The 20,504-nt window shown below is 36.1% G+C and overlaps 2 protein-coding genes across 2 annotated transcripts; one reads left to right on the top strand and one right to left on the bottom strand.

Annotated features, from left to right (window-relative positions):
* Positions 1–724: 724 nt before the first annotated feature.
* Positions 725–19,902, top strand: LOC117343863. The gene is made up of 7 exons (XM_033906409.1): positions 725–906; positions 8,382–8,624; positions 9,345–9,428; positions 11,209–11,532; positions 11,984–12,150; positions 15,268–15,385; positions 15,767–19,902. The coding sequence occupies exons 1-7, from the start codon at positions 864–866 to the stop codon at positions 15,901–15,903; spliced, it is 1,116 nt and encodes a 371-aa protein (XP_033762300.1). The 5' UTR covers positions 725–863; the 3' UTR covers positions 15,904–19,902.
* On the bottom strand, positions 16,024–16,476 carry LOC117344126. The gene has a single exon (XM_033906773.1). The coding sequence runs from the start codon at positions 16,474–16,476 to the stop codon at positions 16,024–16,026; it is 453 nt and encodes a 150-aa protein (XP_033762664.1).
* Positions 19,903–20,504: the final 602 nt, after the last annotated feature.

Below are 20,504 nucleotides of genomic sequence, written 5' to 3' on the forward strand. Positions count from 1 at the left end.
ATGGATCAAGGACAACCGCGATATGGATCAAGGACAACCGCGATATGGATCAAGGACAAACGCGATATGGTTTTGGTTTGTTTTGTTTAACGTCCTATTAACAGCCAGGGTCATTTAAGGACGTGCCATTTTTTGGAGGTGGAGGAAAGCCGGAGTACCTGGAGAAAAACCACCGGCCTACGGTCAATACCTGGAAACTGCCCCACGTAGGTATCGAACTCGCAACCCAGTAGTGGAGGGCTAGTGATAAAGTGTCGGGACACCTTAACCACTCGGCCACCGCGGCCCCAATATGTATCAAGGACAATCACAATATGGATCTAAGACAAACGCGATATGGATCCAGCACAAACGCGATACAGACTCAGGTCAAACGCGATATTGATCCAGGAGAAGAAACGCGATATTGACACAGGACGAAAGCGATATGGAATATTGAGGTGAGTTTGGCTGCTTCTAATGATATTTGATTAATCTGCACAATTTATATTCTTTAATTTAAGTTTTATCTTCAAACACATAACATTCACATCCGGTTGGGGAATCGAACCCTGACCTCCTAAGTGAGAGACATGTGTGTTACGCTGTGCTACCCGACCACACTTAACATATATGACTTCACAAGACAAGATCAAGATTAAATCGCGAAGACTAGTCCTTGTTGTAAGGCATGCCATTTAAACAGGGTTTGTGTAGGTAACCATAAATAGGATGATATCGCGTTCTGTATGTTAATCTACCTGATGTACTAATAGTCAGTACATCGGTATCGGGGACAACACACGTACAGTGACATGCAACATGTGTAACACGAGTGTATCTACATATGTGTTTACTGACATTGTGTATCGGACGGATTTAAGATGAGGGCGCTAGTTTTGTTGATAGCCGAGTTTTACTGTTTCCGTGAGTATTGAACATTCGTTACCTCTCGTTATAGGTCTATTAGAAATATGATATACACTAGTCATAATGTAGATATTATATTTGTTTGTATGTTTTAACTTAGTTATATACAGGATGGTCAGTATAACTGATTCATCATACATACTGACCAGTATTATATGATTGACCACTGTGTGGCTGTGAACGTCACGGATCAAGTACTCCCAACATTGCTGGAACATTGTAACTCTCTCCACCCTTATTAGTTTTCTCCTGGGATAAAAAGAAAAGATTTTTATTTCAAAAATGTTTCAACAATAGATAATTTGACAAGAAAAGAAACAAAGTATTATGTGCTTCCAATTTTAACCCTCTCCACCCTTAATATATTAGTTTTCTACTGAAATTTAATTAGTTGATTTTCATTTCAAAAATGTTTCAACAATAGATAATTTGACAAGAAAAGAAACAAAAGTATTATGTGCTGCCAATTTTAACCCTCTCCACCCTTAATATATTAGTTTTCTACTGAAATTTAATTAGTTGATTTTCATTTCAAAAATGTTTCAACAATAGATAATTTGACAAGAAAAGAAACAAAATTATTATGTGCTTCCAATTTTAACCCTCTCCACCCTTATTAGTTTTCTTCTGAGATTTAATTAGTTGATTTTTATTTAAAAAATGTTTCAACAATAGCTAATTTGACAAGAAAAGAAACAAAAGTATTATGCGATTCCAATTTTAACTGAAGTGAAAACAAAACTGTCTATTTCTGTCCGAATGTATGTATGGCACACGAAACTGGAGTAGGGAGACTACGTTCGTGACCTGCTGTAATAGGATGGGATCTTAATTAGATGTTTATCAAGATGAATCATTGAATTTGTTACTAGGTATGAATCAAGACAACAAACAATGGACCGATCGATCGGTCAATGAATGAATGAATGAATGATATTCAATATTTCTAAAATGTATATTAAAGAATGGTAATTTAATTTCGTTGAGGATGTTCATGATTAAGCGGGATTATGCCATTTTTATAAAGTAATTGAGTCTCGAGCCATGTCATCGCTGATATGATTGTCATATCAATTATGTAGTATTATCAATGGAACACCAATATTTATAATTTTGTAAGTATGTTTAGTGGATGATATTTAAAGGTTTGTACAAACACACAACAACACAACAATATATAATACATTTAAATATGACTGGTAATGGTTAAGAATGTAGACAATAACGTGTAATGCTTTAGATTGATATCAGTACGTTTCACGGTAAATTATTCTCTTTCGCCGTTCATATGCTCAATGACCGATTAGTCACTGAAGTGGAGTTTTTCTGGTACCAGTCAAACATCCAGTACATCGCTCGAACGTAAATAGAAATGTAGGGTGTTTATTTTGGCACGGATTTAGACGGACAAACAACATAATTATACCATGTTCTAGGTGAATGCCATATCATGTCCCTTCATAATCTAACATGTTTTATACATCATATTAACAAGGCTGACCGGTCACTCCTGAACGATAAGTGAAAAAAAAGTATAAGCCTTTAAAAATGGACAGAAATTAAAATCTTTACTTTGCGGTGTTGATATAACAAATTATTTCAATCAAATATATGACGAAGGTCAAGGCCACGGGTTTGAAGTGTGAATTCGCTGATAACTTATAGAACAATGATGGGCAAATGAGTGGCGAAAAACATGTGATACCTTACACCGATTCTTATATTAAATTTTACATTTAATGGAATATAAAACTTTTGTACGTAAAGTTTCTAAGCTAAGATAGGATTCTCCCTACAACCACTAAACACTTACAGAGAACTGTGATATTTTGTAATCCTTTTTTGGAATAAGTACTTTATTGAAAAAGAGTATGTTTTCTCCGAAAAGTCCACATATCGAGAAAATGAACACGGAAAGACATAGTCATTTTTGCAAAAAAAAAATACCCGGACTCTGGCGCAGAGATCCCTCATGTCAATTTTCATGACAATCGTGTCGTTATTTCTTGAGCGTTCGTATCAACTTACATACGTTTTTTACACGTTTTGTTTATTGGTGGGATATGATATAATCGGTCAAGTGGGACAACTGACCACACGTGATATTGGTGTGTGAGATTAGTGGTGTCATTGGTTTTTTACCTTGGCCTAAATGCGGTAGATATCGTTTACGTAAAGGATTCAGAAGCACTTTTAAATGATTTAGCTGGATATATCAAATTACACAGATAGCAATTTAATCTACATGACATTCATATCCTTGGAAGGGAGGAGAGTAAAATGTATTACCCAAATCCGTGTACTTTACGCCTCCGTTACAAATATGTATCCATGGAAACGTAGCAAGATTATATGCTTAATAAAACAGGTGCCACATTTCGTTTTTTTTTCTGTCAGCCACCCGAATTACGTTGAGATCATGGAGGAATAGTCTTTATTTTAGACTCCAGGTTCTCTTAATAGGAAATCCGTCTTTCATTTAATATTTGGAGTTAACGATACACATACGTTTGTCATCTTCGTCTAGAATATCAAACATCCATGTCTTGTCAAATTGATTAGATTATTATCGCATTTCTACTTAGTTAGTCCCATTTTAATTTCCTCGACATGCCTTCGGGATTTCTACACATTTGGTCTTAAGCTCCACTGAAGAGTTCCAGAAGGACGACCCAGCTGTATGATGTCCCTAGAATCACTGACGAGTCCTAGAAGAACGAAACAGCTGTATGATGTCCCTGACATCACTGACGAGTCATAGAAAGACGAAACAGCTGTATGATGTCCCTAATATCGCTGACGAGTCATAGAAGGACGAAACAGATGTATGATGTCCCTGACATCACTGACGAGTCATAGAAAGACGAAACAGATGTATGATGTCCCTATCGTCACTGACGAGTCCTAGAAGGACGAAACAGCTGTGTGACTTCCCTGATGTCACCGAAGAGTTCTAGAAGGACAGAACAACTGTGTGATGTCCCTAGCATTACTGAAGAGTTCTAGAAGGACGGAACAGCTGTGTGTTGCAGATTTATACTCGTCATTTTGCATGCAGTGTACAGGTCACCAATTACACAGATAAAGCTTGTATGGCTCATGTAATCATTTCAGTTGAAAATTCCATATAACTAATGTATTAGCCAACAGGCAATATCTTTCAGTGCTGAGTAGCGTGTTTGCGCCAAGTAAGAGAAAGTTCAGGATATATCAAGGTCTTCATTCTAGATAACATGTTTATTTTGGCTAGACGGACAGTATACACTCACCTCATATCCAAGGTTAATACTAGAACCTTCTACTGATAGGTGGGAATAGATTTGGTAGGGAATCCATTTAGTATGATCACCTTACAGATATAACGCGGTAAATTAAGGGTCAATATTTTACTGAGCCTTGAGCCGAAGGTCAAGGGCAAGGAAGTCAAGTTGATGTCAAAAAATGCAATACCTTTAGTATGCTTAATTTACTGATAAAATACAGGTGTTCACTAAAACACGAATATCCTGCCGGAAGTTTGGTTCGGTTTTATTGTTTAACGTCCAATCGACGTCAACAGTGATATTAGGACGGCCTCCGCTGTGTGCGAGCTGCATGCCAGGGGTGTGTGTTTTGGGAGGCTGCGGTATGTTTGTATTTGCCTCCTCGTGATAGCGAGGGACTGGTGTCGATTTTATAGTGATATCTCACTGAAGCATACTGCCGATGACACCCAGCAGGACACCCCACCCGGTCACATTATACTGACATTGGACAAATCAATTGGCCCACTCCCTTAAATAATGAGCGTTAAGTAGGAGCTGTAGTTACCAGTTTTAGAGATCTGGTACGCCTCGTTCAGGGGATAGAACCCAAAGGCTTCTCACTGTTGCGAACGCTCAACTTATGCCGATGGAGACATTACGAAGAACATACACTTTGGACAGCGATACAATCAATACGCCCAGAATCCTTCCAGAAGCTTTGAAACATTAATTGCACAAACAAATACCTTTTTATGGCATTGAGTATGCCCTCTGTGGGTCAATGTTGTCGGGGAAACAAAAGGACATTTACGACAAAGAATGAAGTGTCACCAATCTCCAGCGAACCGTGGAGAGTATGTTTGTATCAACGTTTCAACCTCCCAGATTATTCATTACTGACGACGATTATCATATGAAGTAACCACAAGCTGAGCACACCTTGCAACAGGCAGCGAGATGACCACTATTTTCAGACTTGCTGACATTGTTGCGCCATATGGTTGCCACGACGATAACGATCATATAAAAAATAGCAGGACACAGTTAACTTTGATGATCTAATAATGCTGCCTACAGCGAACCCATTAGGTTTCACCTTGTATAATTTGTTTTCTTTGAGACCAATTGCTGAGACACTGAACTGAGCATTGCATGAGCTTGGAACGTTTACCTGTGATTCTAAAAGTACTTTTCTGCAGTTTCTTTAATTTGACTTACATCAATTCATTTTAGTTGATGTAAACTATTTTAGCGCATTTCCAGATTTTAAGATTAGCGTAATGATGATTTAGCACACCCAAATTATTTTCCATTGAAATGATATAATAGAAAGTACAATTAGTTTAATCAGAATTTAGCGCAAGACGTCCAACGCGACAAGCGCGAAAACAATACTACCGCCAAAACGTTTACTGTAATCGGCCGAGCGTGACACGACTGACCACCCGTAATGTTCATCTCGAGTATTTTGTGCCTTTACCTTGACCCATTTAGGCATATATCAGGTTCTCCATTACGTAGCTGAGTTTAGTAGCACTATTAAATATATAGGTTCAAGATCAAGTATCCCATGTCAAGCATATATCAATACAATTGTGCAAATAAACGATAAGATTAAAACCATAAAATGCATTGATGTCCAGCCAGAAACTGGATTGTTTGACACGTTCAGGCTAATATATATGTCTAAATGATATTTGCAGTTGTATACTTCATACCAATTTATAGATAATTCAACAAGATAAAACAAACTTATAAGTCAACAAGATGAAAGGATGAATAGCAGCAAGCTAAAGTCCCACCTTTTTGAAATGTCTTCATACACTGTAAATTCTGCAGACTTTTAAAAAGAAACAGTCTAATGCGTTGTATATGAATCATCAAATATTATTCATTCTCTATATAATCAGTTAGCAATGCTTCAAATTACACAAATGCGATTTAGTTTTATGTTTCAAGTAAGAATAATTTCAGCTAACATCCGTTCCATGTCAGTAGTATTTTTTCTTTTTAGCAATTTGATTCTAATTTTTATTGCACAGCTTACATTCTTAATATCATAATAATTTATAAATTGTGCTATGTATATAATATACTATATAACTATTAACTATTCATCAATACTAGTCGTGACCGAATCGTCTAAGGATTTCAAGGATTTATTTGACAGGCTATTGTCCTTTAAGCCAATCAACTGTCTTTGTTTACGTTTCCAAACAAACGCACGCGATAGTGTTATCAGTTTACAATACATTAAAGGTGCGTCTGTGATTATGGCAAGGGAGGGATATATCAGAAATCTGTCAAGGTCTTCTTTTAAGATAGCTATTTATTTTAGCGAGACGGCCAGTGTACACCACATGTTTGCAATATAAAATAGGTGCGTCTGAACCATTTACAGGTGTGATGATGGCAAGGAAGGGATAGCTCAGAAAATCTCAAGGTCTTCATTTATGATAGCTATTTTAGTGTGAAGGCCAATGCACACCTTGTGCTCAAGGTTTGAACCAGGACTGGTTTCCGCTTTATTTCAGGATTTATTTAGGACATGCTAATCACATGTTATCAGTCATGATGTGACTCGGTATTAGTTATTATGATAGACTTATTTTGTTGGTTTAAAAAATGTGCATTGAGCGTATTTCAGGCCATTAAGGATGTACGGCTCGCAGATACTTACAAGACTGAATAGCATATTTATTCATTACTTAATCATATATACAGGAAGTAGGTTTTAAGTTTTATGTGTTAAAAAGAAATAAAAACTGGCTTGATGTCATTTAGACACATTGTACGCCATAACCAAAAAGGAGAGAAAGACTTTTTGCGGGCCTTGGCTAGTTTCATAAAATCTCATATGAAATGAAAAGGAAAAGAAACTTTTATCACATAATTAAGAAAACTCCGTTTTGACAGGTTTTATAGTCAAAATATGCAAGGCTTAGTCAAACGGTGACATCCATTTCTGTTGCGCCATTCACAATTCATGACAACAATGGCAATGCGCTGGTCTTACACAAAATGGAGGATGTATCAAAATAGGAGACACACTCGAATATTTCAAAATACGAGACACACTCGAATATATCAAAATAAGAGACACGCTCGAATATATCAAAATAGGAGACATACTCGAATATATCAAAATAGGAGACAATACTCGAATATATCAAAATAAGAGATACACTCGAATATATCAAAATAAGAGACACACTCGAATATATCAAAATAAGAGACAATCTCGGATTTATCGAAATAAGAGACACGCTCCAATATATCAAAATGATTGATACACTCGAATATGTCAAAAAGGAGAGGGTAAAATTATTTCTACCAAAGGGTTACGTGCACATACAAGTACATACCGTGAACGAAATAAGTGAAATATAGTATGAATCAACGGTAGAAATGGTAAAAAGATAGAAGAAGAAAAATGAAAGTGTTCAATAAGTCGGTGACAAGTTAAGTTGTCAAATCCAAAGAAACAGGAAAGACAAAAGATATACATAAACTATATTATATCAAAATGGTCAGACAAGGACAGGCGAAAACCCGGCAACTTATGCAAAGTGCTGCTTTATATCTAACTATAAAATTCACTTGAAAATAACTGTAAAACAAGTTATCTTCTAATTAGTCCTCTTGTTGGCTTGGATGGAAGGCTTGTTTGAATTATTGATTGATTGGTTGATTTTGTTAAACGGCCCATCTATAACAATGATCATTTTAGGCCAAACAGTATTTGGATGCAAGGCTGCAAAGAAAAAAGCGAGTGCATTATCACTTCACCACCCGACTTCTGTCGTAGGAGCAGGTATCGCTTATCCAGGAATAATGGGAGAACATGCCTAAAACCACAGATAAAGATGTGGTCACCTTGTGGTTCCAACACAGATCTAGCTCTACCTTGTACATACCATCACTACCATTGTAACAGGCGACAGACATCTTTCCAAATCAGAAAATCATTTATGTGATAAGCAACATTTAAGTAAAAGGTTCGCAATTTCCGAAGCAAATGTAAACGTATATTATCAAACCACTTCTAAGTCATTTACGTTATTGTTACCTTGTCTTTGTCTTGTGTATTGGTGCTATGGACCCAGGTTTGGACTCCGGTCTGAATATTGTACCAACATAATTTTTACCATTGCTTTCTCATTGCATATCTTGACCTGTCACGATCACAGGTAATCTTTAACTAATCATTATTTCATATTTTGACAGAGTTATGTCTGTGTCAGATGACACACCATGTTCTGGAGGAAGGGGACATATTTCGTTTTTCCTGTGACGTCAGCGTTAACCCTCTACATTTAATATTTGACCCCGTGTTCTTCGCGGTGACGAAAGGTGACGTCATGACAGGAATTGCTATTAATACAGACGTGGAACCTGAAAGTGGCTTCCAACTCCATCACTTCACAACAGGACCAGAAAATCAAACTACTGTAGTAGAAATTTCAAAACGTGAGTACCGTCTTTTTTCAAATTATCTGAATTAAAGTAACATGATGATAGTATACATTGCAGAATTTTCTGAATACCTATATATATCCTTCTTGATAACGAGTATTCTTCATACATTATGGATATTGTAACACTACACAACTCATGCATCAACCCATTTAGTTACATAAATAAAAAGACCACGTATGGTATTGTATATAATATATATATGAAATTTTGTGAATGGACTAAGAATTGTATAAAATCAGTGAAGTGAGAGATATTTATTTAATAGTTTCGCACCTGTACGGTAACCACAAGATATCCTTCTACTGATCGATCTTCTACAGTAAACAATGATGCAACATGTACAAAGTTCATATAAGTCCAGTGTTAAAAGAACAAACAGTTCTGAAGGGCGGACTATCTGATTTTTACATAGAAACACGTGTAAACTTTCACACATTGCCGTTTACTCTTCCGGAACACCTGGTCTTTACCGATGGTCGCCATGTAAATGATCGATGTTAATTAGGACTATCCTTATCCCAGTTTGTCATACAATGGCGACTACAGGTACCATTCTCACGTACAAAGGAGGACAGAACGGTTATCTAGGAGAAAATAAACACAAACCACTTGATGATAGGTATGTTATAGAATATAAACACAAAGCAATTGATAGGTATATTATAATTAATTTGTTATTTGTTATTATGTTAAGGTATATTGTAATTACAGGTGTTACGGTGGCGGACTCGGGAAACTATACATGTGGCTCAAAGGTTGCATACCACAAAACAGAAACTCTCAAGGTTACGAAAGGTGAGTATGGTAGCTCCTCGGCAGACTGTAATGGGCAGGTAGGGGTCACCTTCAGCTAAGGGTCACCTTCAGCTAGGGGTCACCTTCAGCTAAGGGTCACCTTCAGAATCAAAGCTGGTAATAGCAGCGTAAAAAGGCACGTAGAATATGTGTGTCGTTACAGACAGAGCGAGAAAGCAAGGCTAAAACTACGGAATAATGTACTTCTCAAGTCAAAGGTTTCGAGAGAGTCAGATTGATGAAGACTAGAAGTTTTATGGTCTCATTTAAAAATAATCTATTTCTATATGCGATATAAAGTCAGACGTGATTTTGCTGATTTTTGATATTCTCCATCGTTCCGTTCTTACCACCCTCTCATTTGAGATTGTGGCGTAGCCATGGTTTGTCCTAGATATATATGGCGGATATCGCCGATAAAGCAGAGGACGCTCACTCTTTAGGAGCATTTGGTCCTATTCTCATTGAACTAATTTAGAAATCTCTATGCAAATCTGTATTTTCGTTCAAATATCTTTCACTCGTTCAAATGATGATGATTTTGAATTATTGTTTGATTATTACGTCAGCATTACTTACAGTTTCAATCATTTGTTGTCATCAATATTTTTCGACGATACCAATTAATTAAGCTCTATTTTGTATGCGTTCTATAAACGTAATAAAACTATAAAACATTATGATTGAAGTGATTATTTTAATATCACTTATTCTAGGAGAAATTTGTTAACCTTTTATCGTTTAAGCTGTTAGAGGTTCCATTTTCCGTGTTATCTCGGACACACCCCCTTTGAGCTACCTTTACTCGTGTAACTATACACTGATGATGACGTCAGATAAACACACGTGCATGTAGAAAACGTTTGTGGTCACTTATAACTGTTTACACTACACCGTATCATAATCTGATTACAGGGACTGTTAAGATAACCAATTTAGCTCACGAATCCTTTTTAATGATCCAAATAATTTTGCACGTATTTGGTATTGTCTGAACACAATGAATTTGTTTTATATTCATCTTATTAATTCATATATGTTTTATTAAACTTCAATGGGTAGTGCAATTACGCATTTTCTTATTTAGGTGAAAGTTTATTTCATTGAGCAGATTTTAGCACAATGGGAAATGACAACATGTTTCCCAAATGTGTTGTATTATGAATATGCAAATTTGAATATGATGTTAGTTGGGTGGGTTTATTTCGGAGTTGCCTGTTCTCCACTCCTAACAGGGAGTTTATTGCCACTACGTTGCTAAACGGTATACACAGGATGACATGGTAAATACGCATTGTACTCATTTATAAACATCTCGATATGGTCTGATATCAGGCCAGATAATCACCACATTATCATAGATAACTAACAGATACATGAAAAAGGATCAAGGTTGGGTGAGAAAACAGGAGCCAGATTACCAAAGATAAAACTGTTATCACAAGTTCACCCTGACACATTCAATAACATACGACACACTGTTGATAAAAATACAACTCCATGGAATACACACGGATACCTATCATATAACCGAATTTTAATTAGTTACCGTTTCACGTTTGACTTCTCTATTGTTATGGTAGCGTCAAAATAAATTTCTCACGGAGATGTGATTTTCATTGCACGCAAACTTTCTCACGGGTGAAATGCTATATATATTTCGTAACTCTAAACACGCGATTATTACGATGAGTTTGATGGCGGAATTGATATCGGTTTTAGCGTAGACCTGTTTTTAGGTTAAACTTCAATTAACATGACACATATTTTTACTTTACAGGTGATATCGGTCATGTGTCTTTCACTTTAAGAAACCTCGATAAAGATGTAACAGGATCGGAAGTCACCATTAACAGAGAATCAAGGACGCCCGACCTCTCGTTACAGGAAGTGAACATAACTTCCGGTACATATAGACTTGTTTGTGCCACACGAAGACAAGATATAACCGTATCTTACGTTATATTTATAAATGGTCTTAAAGTTGCTCGTACTTCAACTGTGGACCTGGATCTGAGCTCTGAGGATAGAAATGTCGCCTGTCGCGTTAGCACGACAGAGAAATTTACTGATACCCACACTCTCGGGTTTTCTACCAATGTCCGTAAGTTTTCTGTAATATTTATTTATTTAACTGGTGTAAGATTGTTTTAGGTATCGATTTTCAATGACGAAGTGACCGGCTATACACATGTATAATTATAATAAATGAAAGTAAATGAAATAATCTTTACATAATATTTTCGAAATCCTTTGTGTTACCTCAACGATTGCAACATTGGTATTCCCGTATTAAGAATAACTATCGAGCGGAAAACTGAAAACATTAAAAAAATTAAGATAATTCCCCTTCAATGAAAAGCGAGCATATAATTGCATGTCACCGACAAGCCAATGTCTTCTTTTTTTTTCAAACTTTCTGTTGCCCTTAATTCGTATACACTTGTATATCCGAATTCTTTGACCGAATTTCTATACAATATCTGTTTTCGTAACGATATTGTCAATAACTATAATTATGACTACCAAACCTGGTATATGATTTAATTATTCAGATGAAGGCGTTGCACCAATTGTTTCCTGTCAGCCAAAGGTATGGGTGAAAGGTAAACGGGATCAAGTGGAGTGCCGTGTGGCAGGTGCTGTTTGTGACGACATATCATTGGATACCGAGGAATTGTCGTCAAGACAGAATAACAACGCCATGGTTTTGTCATGTCAGGTATAGTCCATAGAACACGATCCTTGTCGATGTCTGAAAAAAAGACAGACAAGCACTACGTTGCTAACAAGCTAGCTATAAATATTGTCAAACTTTTAAAAGATATTATTCATAACTAGCATTCGTCATGCACACATGACATTAAATCAGACAATTGCGGTGTCAGTTAGACTCTCTGTGTAGCGGCCGGATAGCTCAGTCGGTTGGGGCGCCAGCCACGTATTCTCAAATGAAGATTCGAGGTGTGTGGTTCGAAGCCCCCTACCCGTGCCGGTTTGTGTTTCTCGGGAAGCTGAGAATCGGGCCGGTCTTTGCTGCAGTGGTTGTGTCCTTGGGCAAGACAATTTACCCTAATGATCTGGATGGCATGTGACGGGCCTCCCGTATGTTATTCAGTGAGTTAGTCACCAACTGCTGCAAGGAAATCCCGTCTCAAAATAAACCTTGCTGATCACGGAGCGATAAACCCAGGAAACAGACTAACAAAACAAACTCTTGGTGTAACGCAATGAAGCATATGTCGTTTGGTGATACCTGAACTACTGTGACCTTCTAGAAAGGTCACATCAGTAGCGAGGTATACATCCTTCCTAGTCAGTCTCGGCCACTCGTCCTGGTCCTATCCAATCACCCAGTGAAACAAACTGTAAGGGATGAAAACAATCCCATCCTGCTCGCTTAGGCGATCAAGAAGCATGACAGGGAAGTAAAATGTAATTGTATCAGGCAAGCTACCACAACAAAGCCCTCGATAGTGTCCGGCGACCATTCAGTGTCAATATACCTACACAATAGGAGTCGCTAGACAGAAGTGTCAAGATTCTTTGGTATCTCTTACATTGAGGACAATATTGAGAATGTCAAGCGGTTGTTTAAGGCTCGCAAGATACGTTTCTATTGTACATACTGTAGGTCTGAACTAACTTGGACAGAATGTTGTAAGACAACATTACAACGTCATAACAGACCCAGGCATATCGTTTAATGTGACAAATATGCACAGATTACAAAGGATAAAAAGCGAGATCAAGGTGTCATCATAAGATGTTTGCCAACATTCATTTGGAACCCACATATCATTTTTGTAAGTTGGAGACCGCGAAAAATTCCAGTAGGGTACGTACTCACCAGTAAATAAAATAGGTAATGAAATTTAATATTCAAAACCTGACAAAGAATATGTAATGTCCAATATCAGAGAGCTAGATTCAGATATATGATACGACAATAAAAGCAGTGTAGAAATTTGTCACGTTAATCGTGTTCACATTAATTAATCGCCCCATTCTGGTTTATCTTACTTATGATACTTATTACTCAAATATTCTATAATTCATTAATGGAGATAGTAAAGGCGGTAGTCAAACGCAGCATTTCATCAAATTGTGTCACTGACGAGTCCTAGAATCACCAAACAGGTGTGTGATGCCATTTACATCACTGATGAGTCCTAGAAGGACGAACAGCTGTATGATGTCCCTAAAATCACTGACGAGTCCTAGAAGGACTAACAGTTGTATTTTGCCCCTTACATCACTGACGAGTCCCAGAAGGACGAACAGCTATATTTTGTCCCTTACATCACTGGCGAATCCTAGAATAACCAAACAGCTGTATGATGCCCCTAACATTATTGACAAGTTCTAGAAGGACGTGACAGCTGTATGATGTCCCTAACATCACTGAGGATTATAAGGGACCAACCAACCAATTGTTTTTCCATAGACTTTAGTGTTAACATTTTGGAGTATTTCATTAAAATTCTTGAATTCAATATGACAATTATGGTTTATAACAAAAGTTTAGGGTCTGATATAACACCTAATCAAAAAAAACAATTGGGTCCTTCAGCTCAAATTTTCTCCAGGGTAGCCATTTTGAAAATAGGTGAATTTCGCAGTAAAAATTCTCAAACATCTTAAAAGTTTACCTGTTTATTATTATTACCTGAACTTTAGGAAAAATCAATCGGACTTGCGAAATTTATATCAACATTTCTTATTGATAGTTACCTATCAGGCTACATATCTATTTTCTCACTTCATAACATACTGGCCAATCAGTGGCTGCCAGACATTTTATCCTTGGCTCAACTTTCTATACACAGGGGCTTTTTCAAAAATATATTTTTTCAATTGGTTGGTTGTTCCCTATAAGGGCGTAATGGGCTATGATATAAATTTTACAGGGTTACCAAATGGATGGGTCATTTTAAAACTATCTGTAATATAATTCATTGGCCATTTATAAAAATGCAAAGGATTTTTCTGAATCATGTGGGTCATTCAGGAATATTGTGGGTATTCAGTATTTACACATACAATATAACATTTAAGGTATTACATGTATTCACTAATGTATTTTTGTGATAATCCTTTGGAGCTTATATCTTATTCCTATATATACATATATTTAACTGTTTTGATTATGCTGTTTCATTTGAAAATTAATAACCAAACAAAACAACAGTGGCTATACATATTTATAGTAAACTAAATATTGTAGTACTCTCGACCACCCGTATACAGCTGAATTCTCCTCACGTGCTGCTGTCAAATGACCCACTTCTAGTAATATTATCACAATATTGAGTTTTCTAAAGATAACGATTACCCACAAGCTTACCGTTTGGGGACAACCACTCCTCGAGGATAGGTTACTGACATACTTAACATACAGATGTAGGTACGCAGGTATTGACGTAGGTGTGAAGGTACACTTTAGGTATGTAGGTGTGTAGGTACAGATTTAGGTATGTAGGTGTTTAGGTACATTTAGGTATGTAGGTGTGTAGGTACAGATTTAGGTATGTAGGTATGTAGGTGTGTAGGTACAGACTAAGGTATATAGGTGTGTAGGTACAGATTTAGGTATGTAGGTATGTAGGTGTGTAGGTACAGCTTTAGGTGTGTAGGTAGGCTCTAGGTAGGTAGTGAATTATATTTTGTACAAATCATCGTACAAAGAAGACATGAATAAAGTACAATTTTATGTTTTTATTAATGTAATCGTTTGGTTCAGAAATACCAATGAAATTGAGATATAGGAATAATTGTTATTGAAATAACAATAGATTTGTATAATATTGAAATATCACTGCTATTGTTTACTCCTCAGACGAACCAGACAGGAGAGACAGTGTTTAGTATTCTTCAACTATCAGATGTGAATATGGAAGTATTCTTCATCAAAGTAAAAACTCACCTAGAAGACTTCCGGTTCGAAATCAAATCACGTAAGAAAACATTTTGCAGAACATCTTTTATTGTGATTCTTGAACTAATTGTTGGTCTCTATCTATTTTTTTCATTGTCACTATGATATGCAAATGTGTGATATCGTTTTATCATCTTTATGACAACGTCAAAATAGTCACAAAAATGTGACATCATTCTTTTAACTGAACATCACTGCAAATACTGGTTTAAACATGTTCATGTATAAGAACAATATTGATAAGAAAATAATTTAAGTAATACTATGTTAAAAATTGCATTATTACTTTAAAAAGTATATTATTGCTATTTTTATCCCTTTTAATGTATGTATCCTTTAACTAGTACAGTGAAGTAAGATTACTGATTTTCATGAGAACGTTTTATGTTTGCTGTTTTAGATATAGCGCCTCGCTACACCGCCCTCACCAGTACGGCTGACAGCACGGGATCACAGTACAGTTTCGCCTTTAAAGCTGTTGTCACAACACTGTTGATGCTCCCATTTGCAACCATTCTGGAAATGATAATCATGTAAAACAACCACCTTGTACATTTTACAGAAAGTCACAGTCTTAATGAAGTCTGTTTAGGAACGGTACTGATACGCTGTGACATTGTGATGGACTTCACCCTACCTAAAGGAAGATGGCATGGACTACACACCATCTTCGCTAGCCAAGGCGTCTGATTGGGTATACTCCTCATCTTCTCTAGCCATGGCTTCTGATTGGGTGTACTCCTCATCTTCGCTAGCTAAGGCGTCTGATTGGGTATACTCCTCATCTTCTCTAGCCAAGGCTTCTGATTGGGTGTACTCCTCATCTTCGCTAGCCAAGGCTTCTGATTGGGTGTACTCATCATCTTCTCTAGCCAAGGCTTCTGATTGGGTGTACTCATCATCTTCTCTAGCCAAGGCTTCTGATTGGGTGTACTCATCATCTTCTCTAGCCAAGGCTTCTGATTGGGTGTACTCCTCATCTTCGCTAGCTAAGGCTTCTGATTGGGTATACTCCTCATCTTCTATAGCCAAGGCTTCTGATTGGGTATACTCCTCATCTTCGCTAGCCAAGGCTTCTGATTGGGTATACTTCTCATCTTCTATAGCCATGGCTTCTGATTGTTTATACCCCTCATCTTCACTAGCTAAGGTTTCTGATTGGGTATACTCCTAATTTCTCTAGCCAAGGCTTCTGATTGTGGTATATTCCTCATCCTCGCTAGCCAAGGCTTCTGATTGGATATACTCCTCATCTTCTCTAGCCAAGGCTTCTGATTGGGTATACTCCCCATCTTCTCTAGACAAAATTTCTGTTTATGCTAGACTCCTTGCTTGCCAAGGCTTTTGAATGCATTCCGCTCCAGGAGCAATCAGAGGCTATGGCTAGCGAAGATTGGACTACACCAACCGGACAGGGGGACATCATTGTTACTGTGTTACCGTTGTCTTTAATACGGTTATAGCCAGAAGACTGATAGAGGCAGTGTTACATCATGACTATTCGGTAATGTGATAGAGAACAATGAAATAAGTTCCATCATTGTCTCCGTCAGTAGATATTTAATGGCGGCCGGTCAGCTTTTATAAGCCATCATAATCCAATGGGCTAAATCATTATAAAAAATGTCCAAATAACGTAATGTTGAAGATATATTTTAGATTAAATATTTGCAGCCAAGAAACCAACAGGCCCGTGCCTCTTCAATACGTGTATGAATATTAAGGTAAAAATATTTTCAATTGCAGTTTAATTGTTTTTCAACATCACATTTGTTCTTACTTCTTCCAAACCTTCCGTCTGACCTGTCAATTTAACTGTTTGTTACGTTTGTTTTTGTTATCTTTTCTTTATTTTGTTTGTTGTTATGTGATTCCTTGGCCTGTCCAAACAATGCGGTATTAGCTGTAATATATAACAGTGCTATTACCTGTATAACAATGCAATGTATATGTTTGATTTTATAATTCTGTATGTCGTCCGTGATGGTGACAATCATCGCTCTGTAATACACTCTTAAAGAATAATAAGAATGTCGTAATGGGGATACCAGGAAGACATCTATACATCTATCAATAAACTCGTAATTATTTCACTTGTCATAATCACTCACCCGAAAATTGCTGCATTTAAAAACTTGTGAAATAACACAAAAAAGGAACCATTTTCATTATCATTTTAAGTTAAAATACTTACATTCGAAATAGACCAACCTTTCAGTGTGTCAATTTAACCGTTTTGTCACCCCCAACCTTTCAGTGTGTCAATTTTACGGTGTTTGTTGTGCTTTTAATCCTGTTACATCCTGTCTAAACAACACGGTGTTTGTTGCAAAATACAGTGTAGAGCAATGCAATGTAATTCTATGTTATTTTGTATATTTCTGAATTGTAGAGTTGTGATTATTACAATAATACTCAGCCACATTTTGTTGTATCTATGACACACGATATAACTGCAGCTATACCTGTACATAATACCAAAAATATAGATATAACACATGTAATTATCGCTGTAGGATCATAGCTATGTTACTTTATATATAGATATAATGTCAGTATTGAGTTGCATGTTTACAACTTTTGATAACCTGTAGGTTCAGTATTATCATAGGTATGATAAGGTAAATAGTAAACTACGTGTACACGTGTGATTCTGATAGAAATTATGTTATGTTTCAATACTGTTTTGTAACAATATACATGTATATCATATTGTATATTGCCGTAAACTAACTTGTTTTCGCGACGACTTGATTTCGCGTTTTCATGCATAACGACTTGTTCGCTGTTATTTACTGCGCGATTTATAAGTCATAAACTCCTACTGTACTTGTCAGTGAAACTATTTCGCGGTGATTGATTTTCGCGAATTTTTATCACCGCGATATACGCAAAAATTAATTGCACGTGAAAATAAGTTGTTTTATAGAATGTATTAGTTTCTATTGACGCTGAGTACACAAATCTCGAGTCATAAGTGTTTCCTGTGAATTGTAAATATTGATTATGACAGAAATGATGTTCAGTTTTAGAGACGAATTGTTATGTTTCATTTCGCTTTTTGTTGCAATTTGTTTCATGTGGCACATATCACAATATGTTGAGCATATCACAATTTATAACAATTTTACCTGTGATATGTAATAAAGTATCATAAACCAACCAATCAGAGAACAGGCTTTAATGAGCAAAATGACAGAAATCGGCAGTGTAAACTGTGACGTCATTATTGCTTTAAAGTTTCCAGTTTGTGTATCATCATGTGTCACAATATTTTGAAAGAATATGCACTACATGGAGGTTCATTATTTGATATAATAAAGATAATAATATTTGTATCGTGCTAGATAGCAATGATATGGATGTATCACTCGTGGGATGAATATTTACAAAGACATCAAAGTATTTACCTCAAGTGTATAATATAATTGTAACTTCAATGTTTGCTTCAATGTTTATTTCACTTGAAGCCTTGCAGCTCATAATCATACAATTATAACAACATATAAACAATAGTCAATGATGATGTATACTACATAAGTATATCATCATTACGAAACATGATCGTGTGCATCGTATGCAGCCTTAAATTAAAAAAAAATAAACAAGAAAAATTATGAAGATGGACATCTCTATTATATTAAATCTGTATTACCCAGTTTGTCTCAAACAATGTTTTAATAATAAATGAGTTGTTAATATTTTTGAAAATTCGAGGTTCAATAAAATATATCTAAATTTAAAAACTTGTTCCAGAAAGCTACTTAAGGATTAACTTGAATATATTTTCTTTGTCGTGGAGATACAACACAAAAAAGAGGGAACTCTAAAACGCCACGAATTTCACATATTCAAGTTAATCCTTATAATTACATTTTTAATTTTATTTCCGTTATTTCCTTTTTACATACATTAATTTGTATAATTACACAATAATTGTACATATTCCCTGTGGGTGTCCACTTTTAATTGCCGAACTCTTTTCTCTTAGAAATTACTACGCTGCTGTGTCAGCCAGTTAAAAGAAAGGTTACAAACGGTGACGCCATATTTTTACGTTAATTTGTTTAAGCCAATGAAAACAATTGTTACAAGAAAGATTAAATTATTGTAGTTTACATATCATAATTAATATTACAATGTAAATGAATTCCATTGTATTTGTTGTGACAAATGTACATCTTATAAAACAATACAAATTACTGTGTCATAACAATAGGGTATTTTCCGTCATCCAAATCATTGTTTTCTCGCGCCAGTAAACAAAAGTGATTGAAAAATGTTTTTTTATCTATTAAGTTAGTACATTTATTAAACAGGGTTCTCAAAGTCATTTATTTTCTTCGTCAGCAACACATGTTTGTATAAATGACCGTTCTAAGTAAACTATGGTATAATTCATGCACTCAGTACAAATAAACATAAATCACAAACTCTATTTATTTATAGCCACGTGCTCTATTTACTCGTGAGCTCGTGTTGATTGTTACTAAGGTTACTAAATGCTTGTTATATTCAATAAAAAACGTTAATCCATATGTTTGTTTGGCTCTCATTTCCTCCCTTTGACAGATGACCAGTTATCAATTCCACAGACTCAACAGACTACCTAACATTCGACAAACATTGACACGGGAGACCAAAATACTTCGAAATTCATCTAAAATCATGATGTCCATAGGGTAACATATAAGTGAAATTTTGACCAGCGAAACACGAGGGTCTATATTTTTTGTCTGCACCAAAATCTTAGCGACACCAAACGGTGTTGGAGAATATCACGTTTTCATATAGAACTGCGTTCTGACCCTAAACCAGACATGGTGACAGGGCCAGGGGAGACTGGCTAGGTACGAGTATTCGATCTATTTGGATTATTTGTGTTAACCAGTTTTTTTTATGGAATGACGAAGGTAGGTCCGTCGATAACGACGATCATTGGAAGGCTGACTGTTAGTTTGTATAAGGTTTGGTAGTCGTACGTAATCTCTGCACAGATATAGACTTTGTGCTGCAATGGAAATAAATACTTTTTTATTTGAACATCGAGTGTTGCCAATTTTACGGAATGTTTGTTAATCTAGCATCTTAGAACGTCTGAAAAAGTACTGCATTAGCATAAATATAGTGACATTAGA

This window comes from Pecten maximus, chromosome 15 (genome assembly GCF_902652985.1).
Source record: "Pecten maximus chromosome 15, xPecMax1.1, whole genome shotgun sequence".
NCBI lineage: Eukaryota > Metazoa > Mollusca > Bivalvia > Pectinida > Pectinidae > Pecten > Pecten maximus.

Excerpts from the sequence above, each read along its gene's own strand:
- LOC117343863 (XM_033906409.1), top strand. The coding sequence starts at position 864 with ATGAGGGCGCTAGTTTTGTTGATAGCCGAGTTTTACTGTTTCC. Across the intron at positions 907-8,381 it reads AGCCGAGTTTTACTGTTTCC|AGTTATGTCTGTGTCAGATG; the intron begins GTGAGTATTGAA and ends ATATTTTGACAG. Across the intron at positions 8,625-9,344 it reads TGTAGTAGAAATTTCAAAAC|GTGTTACGGTGGCGGACTCG; the intron begins GTGAGTACCGTC and ends TTGTAATTACAG.
- LOC117344126 (XM_033906773.1), bottom strand. The coding sequence starts at position 16,476 with ATGGCTATAGAAGATGAGAAGTATACCCAATCAGAAGCCTTGGCTAGC.